Consider the following 20892-nt stretch of genomic DNA (forward strand, 5'->3'; position numbering starts at 1 on the left):
CTTGCACCAATTTTGTGGAGGAGGTGATAACCATGCCGGAGTAACCCACTTGCGCACAATCACTTAGCGGCACAGTGGTTTTTGGCCCCCCTTAGGCGGTACAACAGCTGGCGCGAGCCTGCATTTCTGACGGTCGCAACACGTTTGCGACCTCGCACAAGTGGGATGCTTAAAAACAAAAAGTAAAAAGCTGAGGACCTCTTCTTACCCCCCTGGGACCACCACTGGTTGCTGATAATGTAAGACAAATGCAAATGATATTGACGTTTTACTTGAAGCAGAGTATCTTGATTTCGCTATACAAGCCAAGCCCGCATTGTCGAAGCTCATGTTTCAATGTGTGCCTATTATCTGAGTAAACAGTGAGCGTAGGTGCTGAGAGGGGGCATTGGAATTGTATCCTTCCAAACGTTTTTCCACTCCAATCCAGTCCAATTTAAACAAAATATGGCACAAAAATTCACATGCAAAATAGCACGTGCCTTGCAAGGTTGACAGTGAGAAGCAAAAAGAAGAATGGACTGCAGACTGGCAGCGTATTCCAAAGGTGCACAAAAAATATTTGCAAGAACATGGCTAAATTACAGCCATGAAATTTTGGCACATTGGGGATCCTGCGGTGGCACAACAACTCAAGACGAAACAGCACAAGACATTTATTAAGAACATTTTAAAAAATTTATTAAAACCGAAGTTCAAACAAAATGACTGAACCTTGGCTACTAGGCAAGAAACACTTGACATCCAGCTACGGCAACACTAAAACAGGCGGAGAGAATGAGGATTTCACAACATTCGCCATAAAGTGCAACGTCATCAGGTAGGTAACATTTTTTTGCTCGCACACTTTTATCACCATTAAGAGGACAGGTGTGCATCCATGCCTTCGCTTAAATAAGGCATGGCTCGACTGCTCTTAACCAAAGTCCACACCGCAGTTATGGAATATAATGCACACAGAACGACTGCACCACTCGGTAAAACAAGCATGCAGTGTAGAGGCAGTGAGAAGCAAAGCCTAATGGGGCTAGCATTGCCTTTTTAATGCGTAGCATTCTTTGCAGGGTACCCCCACAGCCAGGACCGTGTAACGCCCTGCATTTCCACAACAATGCAGATATCGCGGAAGTTCAAAATTTAATCGCCATAATGGTGTGAATGAAGATAACTGGTCGAACAAAATTCCGAAAAACTAAAAAATAATATAAAATACTGGAAATGGCAAAACGTGTAACGCCCTGCATTTACACAATAATGCAGATTTCGTGAAAGCTCCACCTGTAATCATTATAATAGTGTAAATGAAGATAATTGAACGAAATTTAGAAAACCACAAGAAAAAATTAAAATAATTACGGAAAATGGAGAACCGTGTAACGCACCGCATTTCCACAATAATGTCGATTTTGCGAAAGTTACAAATGTAATCATTATAATAATGTGAATGGAGATAATTGGCCGGATGAAATTTTGAAAAATGCGGGAAAATGGCAGCATCACGGAGGTCGCACACCGCTATTCTAAAGTTCCAGCAACTTCACAGTTAGCATTTGTTCTACAAGAAATACAAAGCTCAGCATGCAAGCAACTGAAAATGAATCTCTTGTGCGAGACCAGCCTCGTATACCTGCCTCGGGTTGTGGCAATGCAAGGCAGGGCATCGGTTAACAAACTACTGCATGCGAAGTTGCCGACACGGACTACCTTTTTTTTTTTTTTTTTCAACAAATTGCAGACTTTTATTCCCAACCATGAAGTCGTAGCTACACTGTTGACAATTCATCTATGTACTAGTAAAATTTACATAAATAGAACTACTTACTTCGCCACTGTCCTCATCATATCCATGGTCATAATGCTTTTAGCGCTGGAGCCAAAGTGTGAACGGGTCACAAATTTGTTGTTATAAAAAGAAAAGTCAGAAGCAACATGCAGTATAAAATATAAGATCTGGCTGGGTAAAGATGAGAAAAAGCTTTGGCAAGCACAGTATCTCATGCCCTCACTTCAAAACAAAACACATCTACTACTGGCGTAAAGTATACTCGCATAAAACATCCGCCCTAAAAAACCATGCATTAAAATTTCATCCAAATATTGCAGTTGCAGCCACCTGTTCCAACTGACAAGAAGTTACGGTAGTCAAAAAGTGCCTACAAAATTCATCTCTAGCGTATGTATGTAACGTTTCCAGTTATCACTGAAATTATTCAGTTGTTGCGCAGTGCATAAGAACTCATTTCATAAATTCCTAGAGCTTTAGACGCTTCTTAGGTTTCTTTGGTTTAGGCTCTTCGGTGATAACCTCTGGGGATGATGCTTTGCCCCTTGATGACTGGTTGTTGTGTGGCTTGGCTTCTGGAACTGCTTTCGCTTCACCTGCTTCACATGGGGGGGATAGCTTGCCACCTGCGGCATCTGCAACAGAAACATTTTGCAAGTCCTTACATTGGCAACAATCTAAGCAAAACAGCAAAAAAAAAAAAAAAAAAAGGGGGGAGGGGGGGGAAGAAGGGAAAGAAAAAGAAGGGTGCTCTTCGTCCTTCGAACGCTGGTCTTTGCAAACATAAGTGTTGTCCTTAATCCAGCCAAATAGAAGAATACACAAACCTGGCACTGTGGCTTTTAGCCATCACTGCAGCTAGGGGAGTCTGATACCGGGAAAGCTGATAAAATCAATCTTAATCGTAGCAGAAGAGAAAGTGGTCGCAGTGATTTGCCTCGATTGGTCTTCAAACATTCATTTTGGCATGCCTTTTCTGCAAGCAGTTGCTAGTTATGAATATAGAGGCAATTGTGTTCCCAGTGTGTGACTGAAACCTTTTCTATTTGTACCTTGGCTCAGTTTTTGAAAATAGTGCTTTCAGAATACCTTGGAATCAAGCGTAACTAGCTTTTTTTGTTGTTTCTTTCCCCTAGTCTGACACGGTCTCGGTAGGTAAAATGTCGAGTTCAGTCACCCGTAACCGGTTGTCTTCCAAACCATAGAATAAGGTGGTCCACTTATAACAACATTAAAGTCCCAAGAAAATTCCATTGCTATAACCGGTAATTGTTACAAGCGGGTTGCACAACGAAAATAGGACAAAACAGAGAGCAAAACATTTTATTCGCATCCAAGAAAGATTGTACTACTACTTATTTGCAGATAAGGAAAACTGCTTTCCTCCTCCTTTCGTAAGCGGTGCAGTCGACTCATTTTCTGAGGGGTGGAAGAGATGCATGGTACATTGCGGCTCGTGGTGCATGCCGTCGGCATGGAGCTCGAATTTTCGGTCGGTGCGCGCTGTAACCGGATTAAATTATTATATCCGATATCACGGCGCTGGAGCCTTGTAATAAGTGGATTATTTTACCATAGAACGCTTGTGAAAGTGTATGGTGCCATAGTTGTTCATCATAATATCCAATATATTGTTATACACGATATTGTTATAAGTGGACTCGGTTGTAGAGACAGCCTTTGCCTAGCTAGGCACAATACTTGCTGTATCTCCTTATGCCTTCAAGACCACGTGGCAACGACAACATGGTGCGCATCTGGGGCCCAAAATTTTGGGCCAGCACTTTTCTTTTTCTCTGCTGTTTTCTGAATTTCACGACAATATTAGAAAATTACCGGAGGCACATAGTTATTCTTTCTAGAGCTTGCATTAGCGAAACTTCTGTACATTAGGTTACTGATACACCAAACTATCTTCAGCATTCAATGTAAATTTGATATATATATGTTGAATGATATGTCACTTCTTGTTTTATACATGAACACACAAATGAATGACACGAACATTTAAATGAAAAATTATTGCCTCATTTGCTGCACTTTTTCATGCATTATAATTTCAGCAGCAAGCAGGTAATTCTGGTTTTGGTAAAGCTGGCGTGTACATTCAGTAGCCCAAGCACATATCAGCTCCGTCACCACACGACTCGCCGCGGAGGCCCAGTGGCTAAGGCGTTGTGCTGCTGAGCCCAAGGACGCGGGTTCGATTCCCGGCCGCGGTGGCCGCTATTCTGATGGAGGCAAAAAACAAAAACGCCCGAGCGTTTGAGTTTTTGGCACACATAAGAGGTCCCCACGTGGTCAAATTAATTCAGAGCCCTCCACTACGGCGTGCCACATTGCCTGTGTAGCGTCGGTGCATTAAACCTCACAATCAACGAAAAACACCACACATGCAGCTTATGTGCAACACTGCTCCAATGGCTAGCGGTGGTACAGGAACAACCAATCACACACTTGCTCTGCACCTTCCAGAGGGACGCTATCTTTGAATGCGGAAGCATCAAGTTCCCCACAACACAAAAATTCACCATCCAGTGTAACCAAGTGATGCCTTTAATAATGGGCAACAACAACAAAAAAAATATTAGCAAAGAAAAGAGAATTGGGTGCTACAGCCGATCTTTAAGTCTAGCCATCACCTCCTGTATTTTACAATGCCAAACGCATCGCCCGCTTCCCAAAGGAAGTGAGTAATGCACCTGCAGTACCCGCATGCCGTCGTCAGGCAGGGTCCCGAGATTAACCGGGATCACCCGACCGCAACTAAATTCGAGAGTGGCTTGTGCCTGGTTGCTAGGGCAACCGATGTTTGAGATTGCTGAAGTAACAGTGCTCTCACTAGGGTTAGGAAACTCAGAACCGCTGCGGAGAATGTTTTGCCAACGTTGCCGGTTTTTTACGATGCGCCGCCCCAAGATTAACCAGTCACAAGACTAAAGCACTGGGAAGGCTAGCTATTGGGGGAGAGTGGCCGGAGTAGAAGGAAGGGGCTTGGTTGACCGCTCGGGGCTGATGCGTTTGGCATTGTAAAATACAGAAGGCGATGCTCTAGCTAACTAGAGGAGGGCATAGTAAATGCGTTGTAACCTTTGGCTTAGAAATGTGTGTGACAGACATGTACGGAGGCTTGCAGGAGTAATTTGAGCAAGCTGGTAATAGAAATAGCAAAGCACGTTTATGCTAACAGCATATATGTGGGGCTAACAAGGACGAAGAAGAAGAGGACGCAAAGAGAAAGGAGCCAGGACGATAAAAATAATAGGGCACAATTGCACCACTCAACACGTTTCCGCTGTTTCTATTGTGATGGCAGCTGTGAAACATGGTTGCCCACGGAAGTACACCTCAGGAGGAGATGCAGGGAAACAAAAATGCCAGAAGGCAAGCAAAGAGGCAAGCGCTCACCGCGTTTGATTGTTAAAAAGAACGCCAGGTTTCAGAGTGTGCCGGCAGCCAGCTTCACTTACTTGTGGTTTGATGCTTAGACGATGACACCTCTTGATAAATCTTCATCATTAGTCCAATGTCCTCAGCAGCGAAAGCACTTGTTGGCAAGTTGATCAGGCGCTCCTTCAATACCTGAAAATGAATACCGCCTGGGTAGTGGTGTACTGTGTGAAACAAGGGAATGAGAAGCGTATACCCCTGCACAGACTGTCTGGTGCTTGAACTCGTCCTCGTCAAATGGCGATGTACGAAGTTGCTCTGGAAAGCACCGGAACCAGTAAATATTGGTGACTTGCACGTCACGTACGTCATACACTTACTTTTGGTCGTTCTTGCACCTGACGCTTTATACTCCGCTATTTCGGCGTCTTTCTTATGCAGGAAAGCAAAGAGACGCTCTTTCTGTTCTTGCAAGGTCGCTAGCATTACAAGCATCTGGAGCGTGACCTGCGAATAAAACTACAAGAGCGAACGTATTACGTAGGCAGTTGTTAAAAAGTGACGTGACTAAACTTACGGCGCTGTTGCTCTGTGCCGCCATTGTGAATTTCCAGTTGAAATTGACGTCTCCTATCGACATGCTCAGGCAGAGGATCAACGAATCTGAGGCTGTAATAGCCGTCAGTTCAGGTGCCTTTTTGGTGTTGCCTTCGATCGCCGCTGTCAATCCTTCAGAAACATGCTTCACAAGGCTTTCAGTAGTGACTTCGATGTCCGGATTCAGCTCCTAGAAGAACGCAAACAATTGCCTTAGTTCTTAACGCGAAAAGCCAAAAGGAAGCGAATACTTCAGCACTTCAGCACACGATTTTGGCGGGCCGGTGCGCTACTTGCCTTACAACGGTCTTGTAGGGCGCTTTCATCGAGGTGGTCTAGATACAAATATCTGAAGTCCGTCGCGACGACTGTGATGGAAGTCGGGGTAACAATTTGTTTCAGCAACCCAGAAAAATTTTCGCATCGAAGACTACTCCATGGTATTAAAAACATTTTGTCGCGACTAGCAGCAGACGCTTCTCTCGCTTCCATCGCTTCCATCTTTTGCTACCGTCAACGTGTGGACAGATGAAAGCAAAGGGAACGATCTGAGAGTCATGGATGGCTGAATGACGTCGATGCATAGGCAAACATCGAGCTGGTCGCTACGCCAGGTGAGCCCGAAACCCCCGCATCAATTAGAGAAAATAGACGACAACAAGGCTGTATCTTACAGGCTCAAAGCAAAATAAACATAAATAAAGAGTGAGGCACTACAAGTCTTCAAAGCCTTATTTTGCGCTGGTGATGATGATGGTGGTTGTGCCCTACTCACTGAACCCATTCAGGTAGTCCAGCACGTGGCACGGGCCCCTTCGACTTTCGAAGGCGGCGCGCGGCCGGCGCGGCGCCTGCACATTTCTCTTCGATTTACCGACGGTGCAGAGAGCGCAGGATGAGTTCACGGCTTTCCCTGCATTTCCCTGAGAGTTTGATAACAGCGCTAGGACAGGACACAGAGAAGGCGAAACGAGACAGCGCCCAGTCTCGTGTCGCCTTCTCTGTCCTAGCGCTGTTATCAAACTAAGTATGTACAAACAAGCCCATATTATCACAATTCCCCGAGAGCCCTGAGAGGAAGTGCAGGAGCAGACGAAGAATTGCTGTGGGTTAGCTTTGGTCAACCCTAGCTGATAGCGGAGCTTCACTGCCCTGACTAGGCCCATTGTCGGGGAGTGGTCGAGGTGTGGCTTAGAAAACGTGTTTGCATGTTTGCAACATACATGTTTGCAATCATTTTTAGCCTCACGGCGTTGTTTACGCCGCCCCGCTGTATGAGCGACCACAGCTTGATGTTTGTCTTCCACTATCGCACACGGCTTTGTGCCGCACGCGGCCTCCTGGCCTTTTTTTGCGGCACGCGCTCATTGTTGCGGCGGCGGCCTCCTCGCCTTCCTCCGCCAGGTGGCGACACAGGTTTCACGCACGTGCGTCTCCCTTATCTCCTTGCCTATCTCTGGCTTGCCGCCTATCTCTTCCCGCTATCGGGCCGCTGCTCATTGCCGGGCGCTCCGCCAGGTGGCGACACAAGATCCCGCGCATGAATCCGTTCCCTCCTCGCCGATATCTCGCCAGAAAGGTTACAAGCTGGGCTAGTTGGAAAGACATATACTGGGATGAAACCAGCGCCAATTTAAGCAAAGACAAAGGAAGTGGAACACAAGTTATATCAACGTGCGTTTGGGAGAGCATGAATTGTCATTAAACGCCCCCCCCCCATCATCCCATCTTTCTTCACATTGTACGAAGTGCAGCAGATGTAAACCTAATTTTCCTGTCACTGACATTTTATTTAGGCACCGTGAACAAACGTCCCGCGAAATTATGGAAGCTTTCCACATAGCAGAAAGAAGAAAGTTTCAGCCAAGCAAGCGTATCTTCCTCCCAAAAAGATAGCATATATTCGTTGGCCTTGACTGTAGCCGCGTCAATCTAGTTGTCTTATCACCGTAGCTTTTGTAAACTTGTTTTTCTCATGCGCAGTGTTTTTTATTGTTTTTAAGTGTCTATATATATCAGCCTTTCTGATATTAAACTTTGGTTTAGACCAGCGGCTGTCCTTTTGTTCCACTTCCTCTGTCTTTAAGTTTGCCCCGGTTTCATCCAAGAACAAGCCTACCAGACCTCCCCGCCATCGGACCGCTGCTCCATGCCGGGCGCTTGCGGAAAGGGGTGTGGTTTGAGCTCTTGCTCTCAAGGTCAAAAGTGGTCACCCCGCGAAGGGCACCTGAGGTAGCGTAGTGTAGCTTTCGCTACAAAATGTGCACGACCATGCAGTTCTGCAGTGGCAGCGCCTGCACCGGACTGATCATGAACTCATGCAGATAGGGCAAGTGTCTGCTACCACCCGGTGGATATAACCCTTTTGGGCCAAAACCACTGCACAAAAGTGTTATCTCACCCAGACGTCACATTCGGCTGCTTTTTTGCATAAAAATATTCTACAAATTTGCTGAACATAAATATTTTATATACAGTTTACGTGCCTTATTTCTAGATTCAAAACGCACCGACTATTTGTATTGGGTTTAATCAGCTAGGAACGTTAGACCCTAAGGACTAATCGTAATTTGCATCGCGTCAAAGAAAATAGACGAAAGCACTGAAGACATTCATTTAAACAAAGCGCTGACAAAAGTATCTATTTTTTAATTTACTTACATTTGTTTTTGTGAGCATTGGACGCAAGTAGCACAATACTAACTATAGTTCATATCAGAAGCTAGCTGCAGCACTGTGGAGGCTACATTGTTGTCCCCCTCAGGGCGCCTAACTCACCGCGAAGGAAGCGACAAAAGGCGCCGGGGCCGTGCGGTGCCACTTGCCGAGTGGGGAGAAGGGAGTGTCCTTTCAGGACCCCCTTCACGGCGGATTAGGCGCCCTCAGTGGGCGCACTATTGATAACAATGTAGCCTCCACAGTGCTGCAGCTAGCTTGTGATATGAACTATAGTCAGTAGTATTAACTCTGGTACTAACATCATCAAGGTATAAACCTAATGGCGGCAAATTCGAAGCATACAGTAATGCTGCTGAGTGCATGCATGGCTGGATGTGTGGGCTATCACCTGTGACAGGAAACGCCACGCGACCACAAGAATTACGCACCAAACAGCACACAAGATAGCTGACCTATTACGTAGACGCCTCGGCACATGCCTTCAAACCTGTACGATCGCAACGGTGCCCAGTGCCCGTCTTAGGGGTGGGTGACCGGGGCAGTCGCACAGGGTGCTGACCTGCACTAAATGTGCTCCCCTTCCTCCCTGTTCTCTCCACCTGACTCTGTGCTCCGTCCATCAAAAGAAGAGACTGCGGCAGTGCACTTGGAAGTGAGGGACAAAACGCCTATGTCCAAATAATCCAATTATCAAGCCTGTACCGAGAAACATGGACCCACAATGTCACACCCAAAACGAGGATGCGAAGGTGGCATTGGCCTTCCGAGAAATCACCTGAGGATGCTTCGGGAGACTGTATTCACACAACCCAAGTCTAACTTTTGCCGTCCCACACTTAATCAAAATGCTGAAACAAGAACAAAACTTATTCTGAAAGGGGACCTTGTCGCGAAGTTATCGGGTCCAAAAGTTAGCTCTACTTAATGTAGAAACAAGTGACGCACAAAATCGAATTAATGTATTTTTTGTGTAAAAAAAGATTTTACATATACTGGGCGCGTGGATGGACAAAATGTCGTCCAATGATCCGCTACTTCGGAGAGGCTGCTTTTTCTGGGTGTGGCATTATTTTAAAGCCTTGGTGGTTCCATTTTAGGTGAGACAGACAGAGATTAAATCTTTATTTATAGAGCAGAGGCTGATGTCACGGGCCTCGCACAATTGAAGGCACCCCTATTTCCAAGGTTATTTGGCTTCAATTTCGATCTCCTCCCTCCCGCTCTGCAAACAGACTGAATAACTTCCTTATGGCAGCTGTGGCTGCAGCTGTCTTCACCTACGCACATTTCTAAACAGGCTATTTGTCAAAGAAAAGGAAGACATAAATTATAAAATTAGTGGCGTGTGGCGAAAGGTTTCAGAGAAACAGAATAGACTGAAGAATACCCCTTAAAGTACAAGAGAAAGCATAATAGGCTAACCAACCTGATCTATCCTGACAGACCTCGCACGGTCTACATAACTTGAGGAGGTTTGTGCTCATATTGACAGCAACGATTTCGCCTCGCTAGACATTTGCCCATGTACGTGAGGAAAAGTGGTGCGCCAACCCCAGACCACAGCCAAGAAACTTTTATACAGCCCCGAATAACTAGATGATTATGAAAATAACATAGTATAGGAATTTTCTGTGTAAAAGCCAAATAATGTCCTTGTCATCAACGCTCAAACTTTGTCCATCTGCCAATATGCTACCAGTGATGTCTACCTGGAGCTAGCGCACCCGCTGTTTTAGTTCTTTAGTACTAATACCCCCACTTCCGCATTTCGCCGATGCTTCCTTGTCTGCCTGGTCCTCTGCGCCGCTCACTCAACCAATGAGGAGGCGAGCGGACGTGGTACTGTAGAAAAATTCGTAATTGTATGGGCGTATTCTGCGAAAAAAAAAAAAGAATGGACGCTTTATAGGTTCCTTTGGTATGGACGTCTTCATGCTCCTGCTATTTGAGGGTAGCTATAGCACTCCTTATTTCGCTTTATTACTCGTCGTATTCGTGCCTCTTGCACTGGTTCGTTGCTTATAAAGGCTTAAAATCAGACAGTCAACAGAAGGTTTAAGATCAGACAGTCAATCAGACAATATTGGGGCTTCACTAGTGCGTGCAAGCTTCTTGATGAATAATTGCAGTTGTCTGGTATTTTGGTTAATACAACCCTTTTTAACTGGCAAGCCTCTTTTGGTATGTGCATTTTAAGCAGCATTATCTGCTTGAAATGTACATGGTCTGTGATCTGATTGGACCTTAGGTGGCATCATGCATGAGAACAGTTTTCGCCGTCCCCGTTGCAAGCTTTAGCAACCGAAATACACAGCTTGCGTGAATGAACTTTCAAACACAATTTGCTTTTTACGATTAGACACCCTTATAAAAAATAGGTCGCCACCCCTCCAGTAAAAGTGGATGTCCAGCAAAGCTCCACTACGAATGGTGATGGAGGAGGGTATGAAATGTTTCCCGTCGTCTCGACGGCACTGTTGCGCTCGGCAAGAGTACAAAGTATCGGCACTCTTTTATCTTATTGTTCCGTGCCGCCGCGATGATGACTGGTCAGTTCACAATGCGACATTCATTTACACTGCGACGGTTCATGGGCGCTGCCATTTGTTGTTCACGCATTTTAGACGGTCAACTCTGGCAAGCTTAGCCTGTCCTCCCTGCTCTGCGGCTGCGTGCCACCGAAGTCTTTCCGAATGTGAACCAAAGATAACGCCGGTCACAGCATTTCAGCAGCAGAAATGTGTCCAAGGAAGGGGCAAATGCTGGGCCCTGCCTAGCCCGGCGCCTGCGCTCAGCGTCTTGGGCAAGAACTGCTTATAGTCCAGCCTAGCCTTCAAATTTTGCTACTCCTTACAACACCACAATTAACGAAGCCCTGTTGACTCATACCGAAGTGTGCCTGCACTCCTTGTAACTTAAAAAAAATAAGGAACCTTTATGGTTGCCCAAACTTTACCGCGTTACAGGGGCCCGCCAACATTGGCAGTATAGGCGAAGAGCACATCTTTTCAAGTATAAAACAGCCGGCATAAGGAAGAGGACAGAAAGCTGGCAATTGCAAGTAGCTTTTATTAAAGCATCAATGTGTGCTTGCAAAGATGTAAATACAAAACAACTTGCCGCGACACAAAACAGGTGCACACGTGCAAAAGCTGTGCATGGCACTTGATTTGACAATCCATTGCAAATATATACCCGTGCAGTGGTTTCAACAAGTGGTAATAAAAAAAATGACTTCAAATGTCCTGCAACAAAAGTTAGTACAGTAAAACCAACAGTGCGGATGCCCAGAGATTCGCAGCCCCAGTGAGATCATTCGTACGAGGCAGCGTCAACACTGCTTTCAACAGCCTTGCTTTCGGGGAATATGACGGACATCTGGATGGGACGCCGGGGGAACTCCAAGTGCTGGCAGGTGAGCTTCAGAAGCTGCTGTATGACAACATTGCGGGCGTCTATTTCTTCCTGCAGGTTGTGGTGCTCTTCCAGCAAGGGCGCCAAATCTGACGAGCGTTCTGAAATGGAGCGCACATTTGGAAACATTTCGCCACTAAAACCTTACAAAATTGCAACAGGCGCTAAGCGCAGTGTTAGTCACACTACACCACAACGGCAATGAGCAGCATGCAATAGAACAGCATGTGTAGGGTGTTACAAAGCTACTGGGAGCGCATTTAAAATTGCATCTGCCTGATTTTGCATGAAGCTCACACTTGATAGTGTAGTTTGTTTAACCACCGAGATGGCAAATGCACTAACCTGACTATATCAAAATGAAATCAAAACAATTCTAACTAATGGGTGCAGGTCATTTTTACTGTGTTGTGAAACAATTAAGCCACCTATAGCACCAAAATGAATGCTTGTCATCTTGTAACTCAAAACAATTAACTACATCATTGTAGCACCGACGGAGGGCACTACTCATTCAAGAAATGCAAAATCTCTCATTATAGGCAAGAATTTTTTTGCTTGATGTTGAAGCAGACAGACAAATGTGGCTGCTGCCGTTTTAGCACCAGAGGGCAAGTGGTGAGGAGAACCGATATGTAAAGTATTCATAAGGACGTTCAAATGTCCTCTATCGAACTGCTGTGTTCCTGCTATATCAGTGCACTGAAGAGAAATACCTGCTATATAAGTACCTACTATAGAAATACCTGCTATATAAGTGCACTGAAGAGAAGGACTAGGCTACACCATGTTGTAGAGTAACTTGCATGCCCCTAATGTTCAGCCTGTGTGCGTTTCTTTTGCACTGAAGACAGTCTGTTTGTTATGTATTTCTAGTGTTTGTCCATGTTTAAAAAAAAAAAATGAGGCTGCGCGCATGACATTTTTTTCTGAACACTTACTCAATGTACCTCGTTTTCATCGCAAAGAAGACCACTGACACAAAGTAAGTGGGCACTAGACGTTACTAATGTAAACATTTGCTCCTTGTCCAACAGGTGATCACACTTTGCAGCGTCAAATTATCGCTTTCGATTTGCTGTACAGTTAAGCCTAGTGCTGTCATCCAGACGTTGTACACGCAAAGCATCCACAAAACAGTGGCACGGGTACTCACGCTTGATAAGGTGGGAGAGCTTAGAACACAGAAGTCGCAGCTGAGTGCAGTCGAGCTCCGTAACTGAAGAACACAAAGACATGGTTGCCCGTTACCAAGACATTAGGACAGCCAGAACTACACGAAGCAATTGGTACGAAAGTAGCACAGAAATACAGCTTTTCCAAAAAAGCAGAAAGACTGGCAGACTTTGCGATCACAGAGGGGCCCTAAATGCATACGCCTGCTGCTTTACACATCCCAGCCACCTTCTCCCTCTTTTACAGGTAGGGCAGATGGGTTCTCAGACAACGTGTAACCATCTTGCTACTAGAGAAATTGCTCTATGACGCAGTAAGGAGAGTTTAAGGCTTGCTATTAACAAAACTGAAGCAGGGAGGTAGCTGGTAAGCATGCTATCACATTAAAAATATATAGAATTGTGCGTGGAACGGCATAACATGCTAATGGCACACCAGAGCTGGAAAGAGTTAGTTGGTTTTCCCTACCAACATCGCAGGTGCTAAGATAACACGGATGATGAAGTTAAAAACACAAAACAACAGAAGCGCTGAACTTTGAACATCTGTGTTAGCTCAGTGCCAGCCATGTTTGCAGTAGTGGCACACACCTGGCTATTCTACACATGCAAATTTCTAGTTGCACAGCTGTCTGAGCCCTGAAGTTGGAAGAAATAGCCAGTGTCAAATACATGTTTCGGCAACTACAAAAGAACAAATAATATAGCAACTTGCGTTCTTTCAGCGACTTCCACTCCCAGCGCTTTTGGCAGTTCCCAGATGGCTGTGCGGTGTGCGACATGCCGTCAGGCACCTTCGCTGTGCCAGCACCTTTCCCGCTATGGACACCAGCATTTTCCTCGAGAGAGTTTCCTCCAAGAAATATGGCACCTTCCGCTGTGTCCGCTTTAGGCAACTTGCTGATAATGGGCACTTGACAGGATGAAAGCAACGGCCGCTCGGGCTGACAGCTGATATCTCTTGTGTCAGCAGCCATGCTCCTTGAGACGAGTCTCGACTAGACAGGAGATAACGGCACTGGAAAACATTGTGGTGCTCTCATGCTTTCCCTAACATTAATCTGAAATGGACACAAAATACAGCGGGAAAACGAAAAATGAGTTTACCGTTCGCGCTAAAGTGGGGCACTACAGATTGAGGCGACACGTGTGCGCAACCCGAACAATGGTTTTTTTGGGAGCACAGCTGCGCAAAAAAAACTGGCTTCTTCCATTGTCATTTTGGTACGGAATACACGGATCAACGAAGCTGTGAAGCATCTAAGTAAGCTAAATAGCGTTACTGCTGCACTTGGATGGGCGCAGGTGGTGTAACGAGAAATTACGCAGCGTCTCTAATATGCCGGATTCTGTCAATGGTGAAATAGCAGCGACAAATGAAAACTACGAACGATGAGGCGTAAGCATTGAGAATCGGGCCAGGTACAACGCAGACGTGTTTAGTCATGCGCCTAGCAAGTAACGCGAGAATGCATAATTTGGCGTTAAAAATGAGGTGCAACGACATGTACGACGAGACTGGGTGAAGCTTGCCTTAGTTTATGTATCTATTTCTACGCAGCTTTACTCAGAGGTCAAACTTTAGCGTACCAAACAATGAGGAGGTCAACGTAAGATGAGCGTAGAAGCAGAAATACGGTCGCGCGCACGCCAGACTATCTGTTTACCGTTGCAATATGCTACTGGCGAGTACGTGTTATTATTTCTGAGTACTGTATTATGGCGTAAAATGAATACATAACGCAATCGTTAGAAAAACGGCGTAGTACACTGCACATTCGACAATTTTTAGAGACGCGCTCCGAAATGCAGACACCCCAAGGGCTATTTGGAGGAAATTATAAAGCTGGAACTGAAACACTAAACGATAACACAACTATTACGGCGTTGTCTGTGTATTTTCAGGGACACTAAAAGTTAGGGCGACGTCTTTTTTTACGCCGACTTACCTCGGACATCGAGAGAGCCGCCGAAGGCACAGCATGAATGTGGCGAGAGAAACATTTCCGCAAAACCGCTAAGATGTTTCGTACTTTTCAAACACGCGCCGGCATACGCTGAATTATACACCAATGAGGCCAAATACAACGCAACATCGTCAAGTTTACCACAGGTGCAATGTAACCACTACTACCAGTGAAATCAACGTCAGTTTCGTCAACTCACCTGTCTACCATCCACCCGTGCAACCACGGTGTAGTCAATCGAATACACCCTTTGTTGTTGCCATTTATGTACATTTTTTACCTGTTGCCAATAAAGCACATGCAGTTAAGCTTTAACAATTTCAAATATAAAACAACAGACAATTTGACGTAAATTGTTTTGTTTAAACATAATTTTTCTTTCGTTTAGTTTTGAGGGATTTAAACGAACATGTAAAGACAACGCATGTGAGTGCGTAAAACACGCTTCACAAGAGCGCCAAGCAATTTTTATAGTCGTGCACGACTTTACTTACGATTGGAGGAAGAAATTGAGTCAATTCAATGATGTGCAAAACGTGTAAACGAACACCGCTTGGTCTACGGTCTACGTGCCATGCTGCATGCGCGCTCCGCTGTCATCTGGCAACAGCCGAGCAGCGGACCGAAAAACGCAAATAAAATGGCCGTCTGTGATTGATTTTGTTTACCAAGCGGCCAGTCGGTTATGTTCTTACTTTTTGTTTGTAGCGCGTAAACAAAACGAGAGAGATCTTAACCACCCATGGGCAACACCGGCTCCGGCAGCAAGCGCGACCGCGCCTATTCGACGGACACGGACACGCCGTCGTCTCCGGGCAAGGATGACCGAGCTTTCGAGTTCACGACGAGCAGCTCGCGCAAGAGCCGCTTCATCTACCAGGCCTCGCTGGACGACTCGGACGACTACCCGAGCTTCCGGAAGGGCGACTCGGACATGCGGCCGAGGGCCTCGACGATGGAAGGCTCGACGAAGGCCACGCTGCCGACCGTGTTCAAGTGGGAAGGCGGCGGCAAGGACGTGTCCATCAGCGGAACCTTCACCAACTGGAAGCCCATCCCCATGGTGCACAGTCACGGGGACTTCGTGGTGATCCTGGACGTGCCCGAGGGCGACCACCAGTACAAGTTCATGGTGGACGGCCACTGGGTGCACGACCAGAACGAGCCGACCGTGGACAACGACATGGGCACCAAGAACAACCTGATCAACGTCAAGCAGTCCGACTTCGAGGTGTTCGAGGCGCTCGCCATGGACAGCGTGGGCTCCGGCAGCGGCGCGCAGAGCGTGTCCGGCTCGCCGCCCGGCGACTACGGCCAGGAGCCGCCGCAGGCCAAGCCGTACGAGAAGGGCCCGCCCGTGCTGCCGCCGCACCTGCTGCAGGTGATCCTCAACAAGGACACGCCGCTGCGCTGCGAGCCCACGCTGCTGCCCGAACCGAACCACGTCATGCTGAACCACCTGTACGCGCTCTCCATCAAGGACGGCGTCATGGTGCTCAGTGCCACGCACAGGTACCGTAAGAAGTACGTGACCACGCTCCTCTACAAGCCCATCTGAGCGCAACACGGCCAGCCAGTGGTGTCCACAATAGCCTTCGCATGCAGTAGCCGCCTCCTCTTCATTGCCTTTCGAATTCGTTGGCCTCAGTTCGAGACGTTTCTTTGGGGGAACCTTAGGATGTTATAATTGCCACATGATTGTTGTGTTTATTAAAGTCTATTCGGTTGACTTTCCAGTGATGCATTCCGTGACTTGTCCTTGAACGCATGACTGTCTGATGAAGTTCTGGTCTTCCGGTCCCTCATGTGATAGCCAGATCTCAAGCGACGTTGCCAGTGGCTGTCCGGTCAGCTAGGTGTGCCTCCGTCCCCTTCTAGCCTGAAGGGAGCATCGAGTGTAAAAGACGTAATAGCTTGTAGTGCAGAAACCTTTTTTTCCCGCACAAACAACCGAAACAGATTAACTTTGTAAGTTCTTCATGTGCTACATACCATTTCTTGAGGATAAGTGCATCACTATCTGCATCGTGCTGATTTGCCTGCCCACGGGAATGCGTGCCAAACAGTTTGTGCTATTTTGGTGTTTCTCGTAGCGCTGTGCATTGTGTGAGAATTTCGAAGCCATAATGGCCTAAAATCACTATTCTCTTTTTTTTCTTCGTAATTCAGAACATCGCCCTGTGGCACAGAGCTCACAGGCAAAACTTCACACCAAGGGTAATGGGATGGCTGGCATACATACTTTGGAAGCACCACTCGCCCCTATGCTGCCCTTCTGTTTTGCCCTAAAGAGCCTATAAAGAGAGCTTTGTTACTAAAACTAAACCGGCTGTCTGTCTGTTCTACAAGAACGCACGCAATGCAGCAGATGCACGCACACTGCTGTGACGCATCATGCAGTGGGCTGCTCTGTTGCTTCTGTACAAGCCAAGAAGTCTCCAGCCTACACTGCTGGTGTGTTCCCAGTAGAACTTGGCACAGTGATTTCATGTTGTAGCCTTTGTATGACACCAAGCCGGGTGTCAACACACAGTTGGCTATCCTGAAATGAGTGACCAATATGCCTTGGCGTGCACTCATCTTGAGGGAATTTTTTTGTGCATTGCCATTTGTCCTGGTCTGAACACCGAGGTGGCTAGCATTCAGCTAAACATGAGCCTCTGCACCATATATGTTAAAAGTACACGCACTTAAAGGGGACACTCTGACTAACTAATGGACTAATGAGGATTGCAATAAAACTCTAATTCTGACCTACAACCTCGGGAAAAGAAAATTCCGGCTAGGGGAAGCTTGAACGTAAGCATGATGCCAGCGGTATAAATGTATAGGTTGCATGTTAGTTATCTGACACATCGAGCGAGCTAAAAACTTATCTAGAGATAATATAAACAAGGTGTTCTTACACCATGGATGCCTCAAGGGGTGGTTCCAGACACTTTATCGAACGCCGTTTCGTAGAAGCCGTTTCATCGAATAGTGTCTCGTCGAACACCGTTTCATCGAAGACTTTTGATCGAATGTCGTTTCATCGAATATTTATTCTGTCCCATAAAAGAGAGCTATAATAGCACAGTGAAAGTGTTAGTGCAAGCTTGCTGCCAGCCACATGGAAACGCTTAGTAGATAAGACTCTACAAGATTCATGTACCGTTCTCCCAAACATGCGTGCGCGTTGCCCCGATGTGCGCATGCTTGTCACGACAAATTGTATTTGTTGCGGCGTGGGGGCGTTTCGCTGTGATTGTGGCATATCGTGTGATTGGCAACTTTGCACGTGTTTGGTGGTATATGTAGCAGATATTTTACCCCGAAAAGTTAGCATACGCGCAATGGAGTTCACTACGACAAGCCATGGAAAACCGAAGCTCTGCTTAGATGGCCACGCCCACGTTTCCGACAAGAAAGTTCTGTAGAACTTTTACGGAAAGTGGAAGCGTTACGGACCTTGCAGGGGACGCGTGGTAACTCTCTATGACGTGGATCTAGGAGCGCACGATTTGAAAGTCTTCAAAGAACACAACCATGTTCCAGACGGCACTAGTGTTGAAGTGCTGTAGGCCAATCAAGCGGATGACTTCCCCAGCGGCTTCGCAGCTACTTTCGTGGTTATTTCGTGGGCAAAGCACATCAGCTGCTGGGCACCGTTGTAATTCGGACGCCGCCACTATTTCAAGTTGTGGTCTGCCCAGCTTTTGATAGCTGCAGGGGAGCCACGGAAAATAATGCCGTGGAGAGCTGGCACAGCCGCTTCCTCAAAGTTGTGGGCACCCCGGTTTCAGCCGTTTCCTCAGCCGCCGTCAGCAAGAACGTCAAGCGACTGAAGACAAAATTCAATCTTTGCTATGCAGCCAGAGGCCGCCAAAGCAAAAAAAGAACAGTCGTTGCATGAGCATCATCGCCAGAATCGCCGACAAATGCCAGTCCGAGATTTCTTAAGAGCAATAGCTCGTAACCTGAAAGATTAAATGCTTGAGTGGGTTATCTGTCCATCTTTCGCCCATCCTGCATTATTTTTTACACCACTAATTTTGTTTTAAAAACAATTTTCGTATGCTTCTGTGCAATCTCTGTTGGTTTGCTGTACCAAATCGTGTTGGCAGGACACGACGTGTGGTTATCATTGAGGACTCATTAGCAAGATGCTCTGAACTGGGCAAGGGTGGCGAGGGATGAAACCATATCATATGGTCGGAAAGTAGCCGCAAGATAGCCAAAAAGAGTCAAAAATTTTCATGCACTGCTGGTAGGTGCGTGCTTTTCGATGAAATGGGGCCCCGCTGATTCGATAAAACGGCGTTCGACGTAACGGCTTCGAAGAAACGGGCATGCCTTCGATAAAATGGCATTCGATGAAGTGTCCTGGTTTCCTCAAGGGGCATTGTTTTGGAAGCGTTTGTATATGCATCCATATCTTGACTCTATGACTTTTAACGGCTGCCTTGTTGTCCAGTTAAATTTGGCCGAAGAATGTTGAAGGCACTTGATGTGTCTCAGTCATAACCAAAACACACTGCAATGTGGGAATGACCTGTAGCCATTGGGGGAAGGGGAATAAATGGGAGATGAGTGAGGTGGTAAAGAAAAACGAAACCTCTTTCTCAAGAGAAAGGTTGTTAAAATATGAAAGATTTCTCTCATGCAATCCAAAATCCAAACTGCTTCGACCGTGTCGGATAGGCGTAATCGTACAGGCGTCGGCTTCATAACCAGAGGTACCCGGGTTTGATTCCCACCATGGGAAGCATTTTTTTTCTCAAGCCACTTGATGCGCCTTTGCTTGTGAAGGCCATTAAGTTAGCTTTCCTGCCGAGTTTTTTATTCGGACGAAGGACACCATACGTGTGGCACAAACAGCTTCGCTTTAAAAAGTCAATGAAAATTTGAATTCTTCTTTTCAGAGTTACAGTGGATGACTGATTATTCGTACCACTAAAGAACCGCAAAAATGTCCAAAAAATCAGGCAGTCCAAAAAAGCAAATGTCCTGGTGCCAGTAAAAAGCCAGAATAATCAAGCATGTCCAAAATATTAGGCGCCCGAAAAATCGGTCGTCAATTGTATTTTAAATCCTAGTCGCTTTTTTATGTGGCCACTTTACTACTGTCTCGTCGGGTGACGAGCGACGATAAATAGCGTACACACCGATCGGTTGCTGGAACTCAAGTGCCTTCATTATGTGAAGAGAAACGGTGAAACCCCCCTTGGTCCCCAATGGCGCGGTGGTGCAGGCGTGGAACATGAGAAGTCACGCGTCATACATTCGGCGGCTCGGGTAACGTGAACCGCCCGAGCAAGCGTGGGAAAGGCACCTTCAGCGAGCCGTTAAGTGCGTGTCCACTACAACTAGCTTTGAAGCTTGCAGTTTAATACGAAGCTCTTGCAGACCTTTAAATGTGTTTCTGAGGATTTTGATTATGCGTACTATCACCTGAAATCGAGGAGTGAATGGGTAAAAATACATATATATATAACCAATCGTTTCGAGAATTGAAAAATGTTCGTAGTTCATTGATGTTGCAAATTAACACCCTTTGAGTAAACTAGGTTGGCTGCAGTTGCATTTAAAACATTCTGTGCAAAGTGAAAGAAAGGCATTGAGTTGCATCATTATTCCTTATCTCGTAAGCCACAACAGCTAGTATACAAAATAAATGTCATAAAATTTTATTCTCCCAGTATTTTGTGAGTTTTGCAGTGTCTACATGGGCCTAACAGCAGTTTGATGTGCCAAGTCCAGGTATTAATTATTTGGTTTGAATGCTGTCATGGTTGAATGAAAAAAAACCAGATGTCTATAAAAATTGGGGAAATCGCACCACTCTGCAAGAATAACTATAAGCAATACATCACTAGCAGAAAGTGTAATTAGCTAAACCTTATTACAA

The 20892-nt window shown here is 46.1% G+C and overlaps 3 protein-coding genes across 4 annotated transcripts; 1 reads left to right on the forward strand and 2 right to left on the reverse strand.

The window, feature by feature from the left end:
• Nucleotides 1–640: 640 nt before the first annotated feature.
• LOC144178243 (non-homologous end-joining factor 1-like) lies at nucleotides 641–6539 on the reverse strand. Its single transcript, XM_077705946.1, has 6 exons — nucleotides 6068–6539; nucleotides 5751–5960; nucleotides 5554–5692; nucleotides 5430–5491; nucleotides 5254–5365; nucleotides 641–2418 (listed from the first exon to the last, which is right to left on the reverse strand). Exons 1-6 carry the CDS (start codon nucleotides 6269–6271, stop codon nucleotides 2252–2254), a joined length of 894 nt encoding a protein of 297 aa, XP_077562072.1. The 5' UTR covers nucleotides 6272–6539; the 3' UTR covers nucleotides 641–2251.
• A 4959-nt stretch (nucleotides 6540–11498) lies between these two features.
• LOC144178245 (uncharacterized) lies at nucleotides 11499–15239 on the reverse strand. Of its 2 annotated transcripts, none has more exons than XM_077705950.1 (4): nucleotides 15205–15239; nucleotides 13754–14099; nucleotides 13020–13082; nucleotides 11499–11964 (listed from the first exon to the last, which is right to left on the reverse strand). In XM_077705950.1, exons 2-4 carry the CDS (start codon nucleotides 14013–14015, stop codon nucleotides 11762–11764), a joined length of 528 nt encoding a protein of 175 aa, XP_077562076.1. In that variant the 5' UTR covers nucleotides 14016–14099; nucleotides 15205–15239; the 3' UTR covers nucleotides 11499–11761. The 2 variants fall into 2 exon arrangements, with proteins under 2 accessions (XP_077562076.1, XP_077562074.1); XM_077705948.1 differs by lacking the exon at nucleotides 15205–15239 and adding an exon at nucleotides 14988–15187.
• A 348-nt stretch (nucleotides 15240–15587) lies between these two features.
• On the forward strand, nucleotides 15588–16741 carry Alc (5'-AMP-activated protein kinase subunit beta-1). The gene has a single exon (XM_077705947.1). It carries the CDS (start codon nucleotides 15748–15750, stop codon nucleotides 16561–16563), a length of 816 nt encoding a protein of 271 aa, XP_077562073.1. The 5' UTR covers nucleotides 15588–15747; the 3' UTR covers nucleotides 16564–16741.
• Nucleotides 16742–20892: the final 4151 nt, after the last annotated feature.

The sequence above is a fragment of the Haemaphysalis longicornis genome, unplaced genomic scaffold (assembly GCF_048455015.1).
Source record: "Haemaphysalis longicornis isolate Haplotype H1 unplaced genomic scaffold, Haemaphysalis longicornis Haplotype H1 scaffold_4, whole genome shotgun sequence".
Classification (NCBI taxonomy): Eukaryota; Metazoa; Arthropoda; class Arachnida; order Ixodida; family Ixodidae; genus Haemaphysalis; species Haemaphysalis longicornis.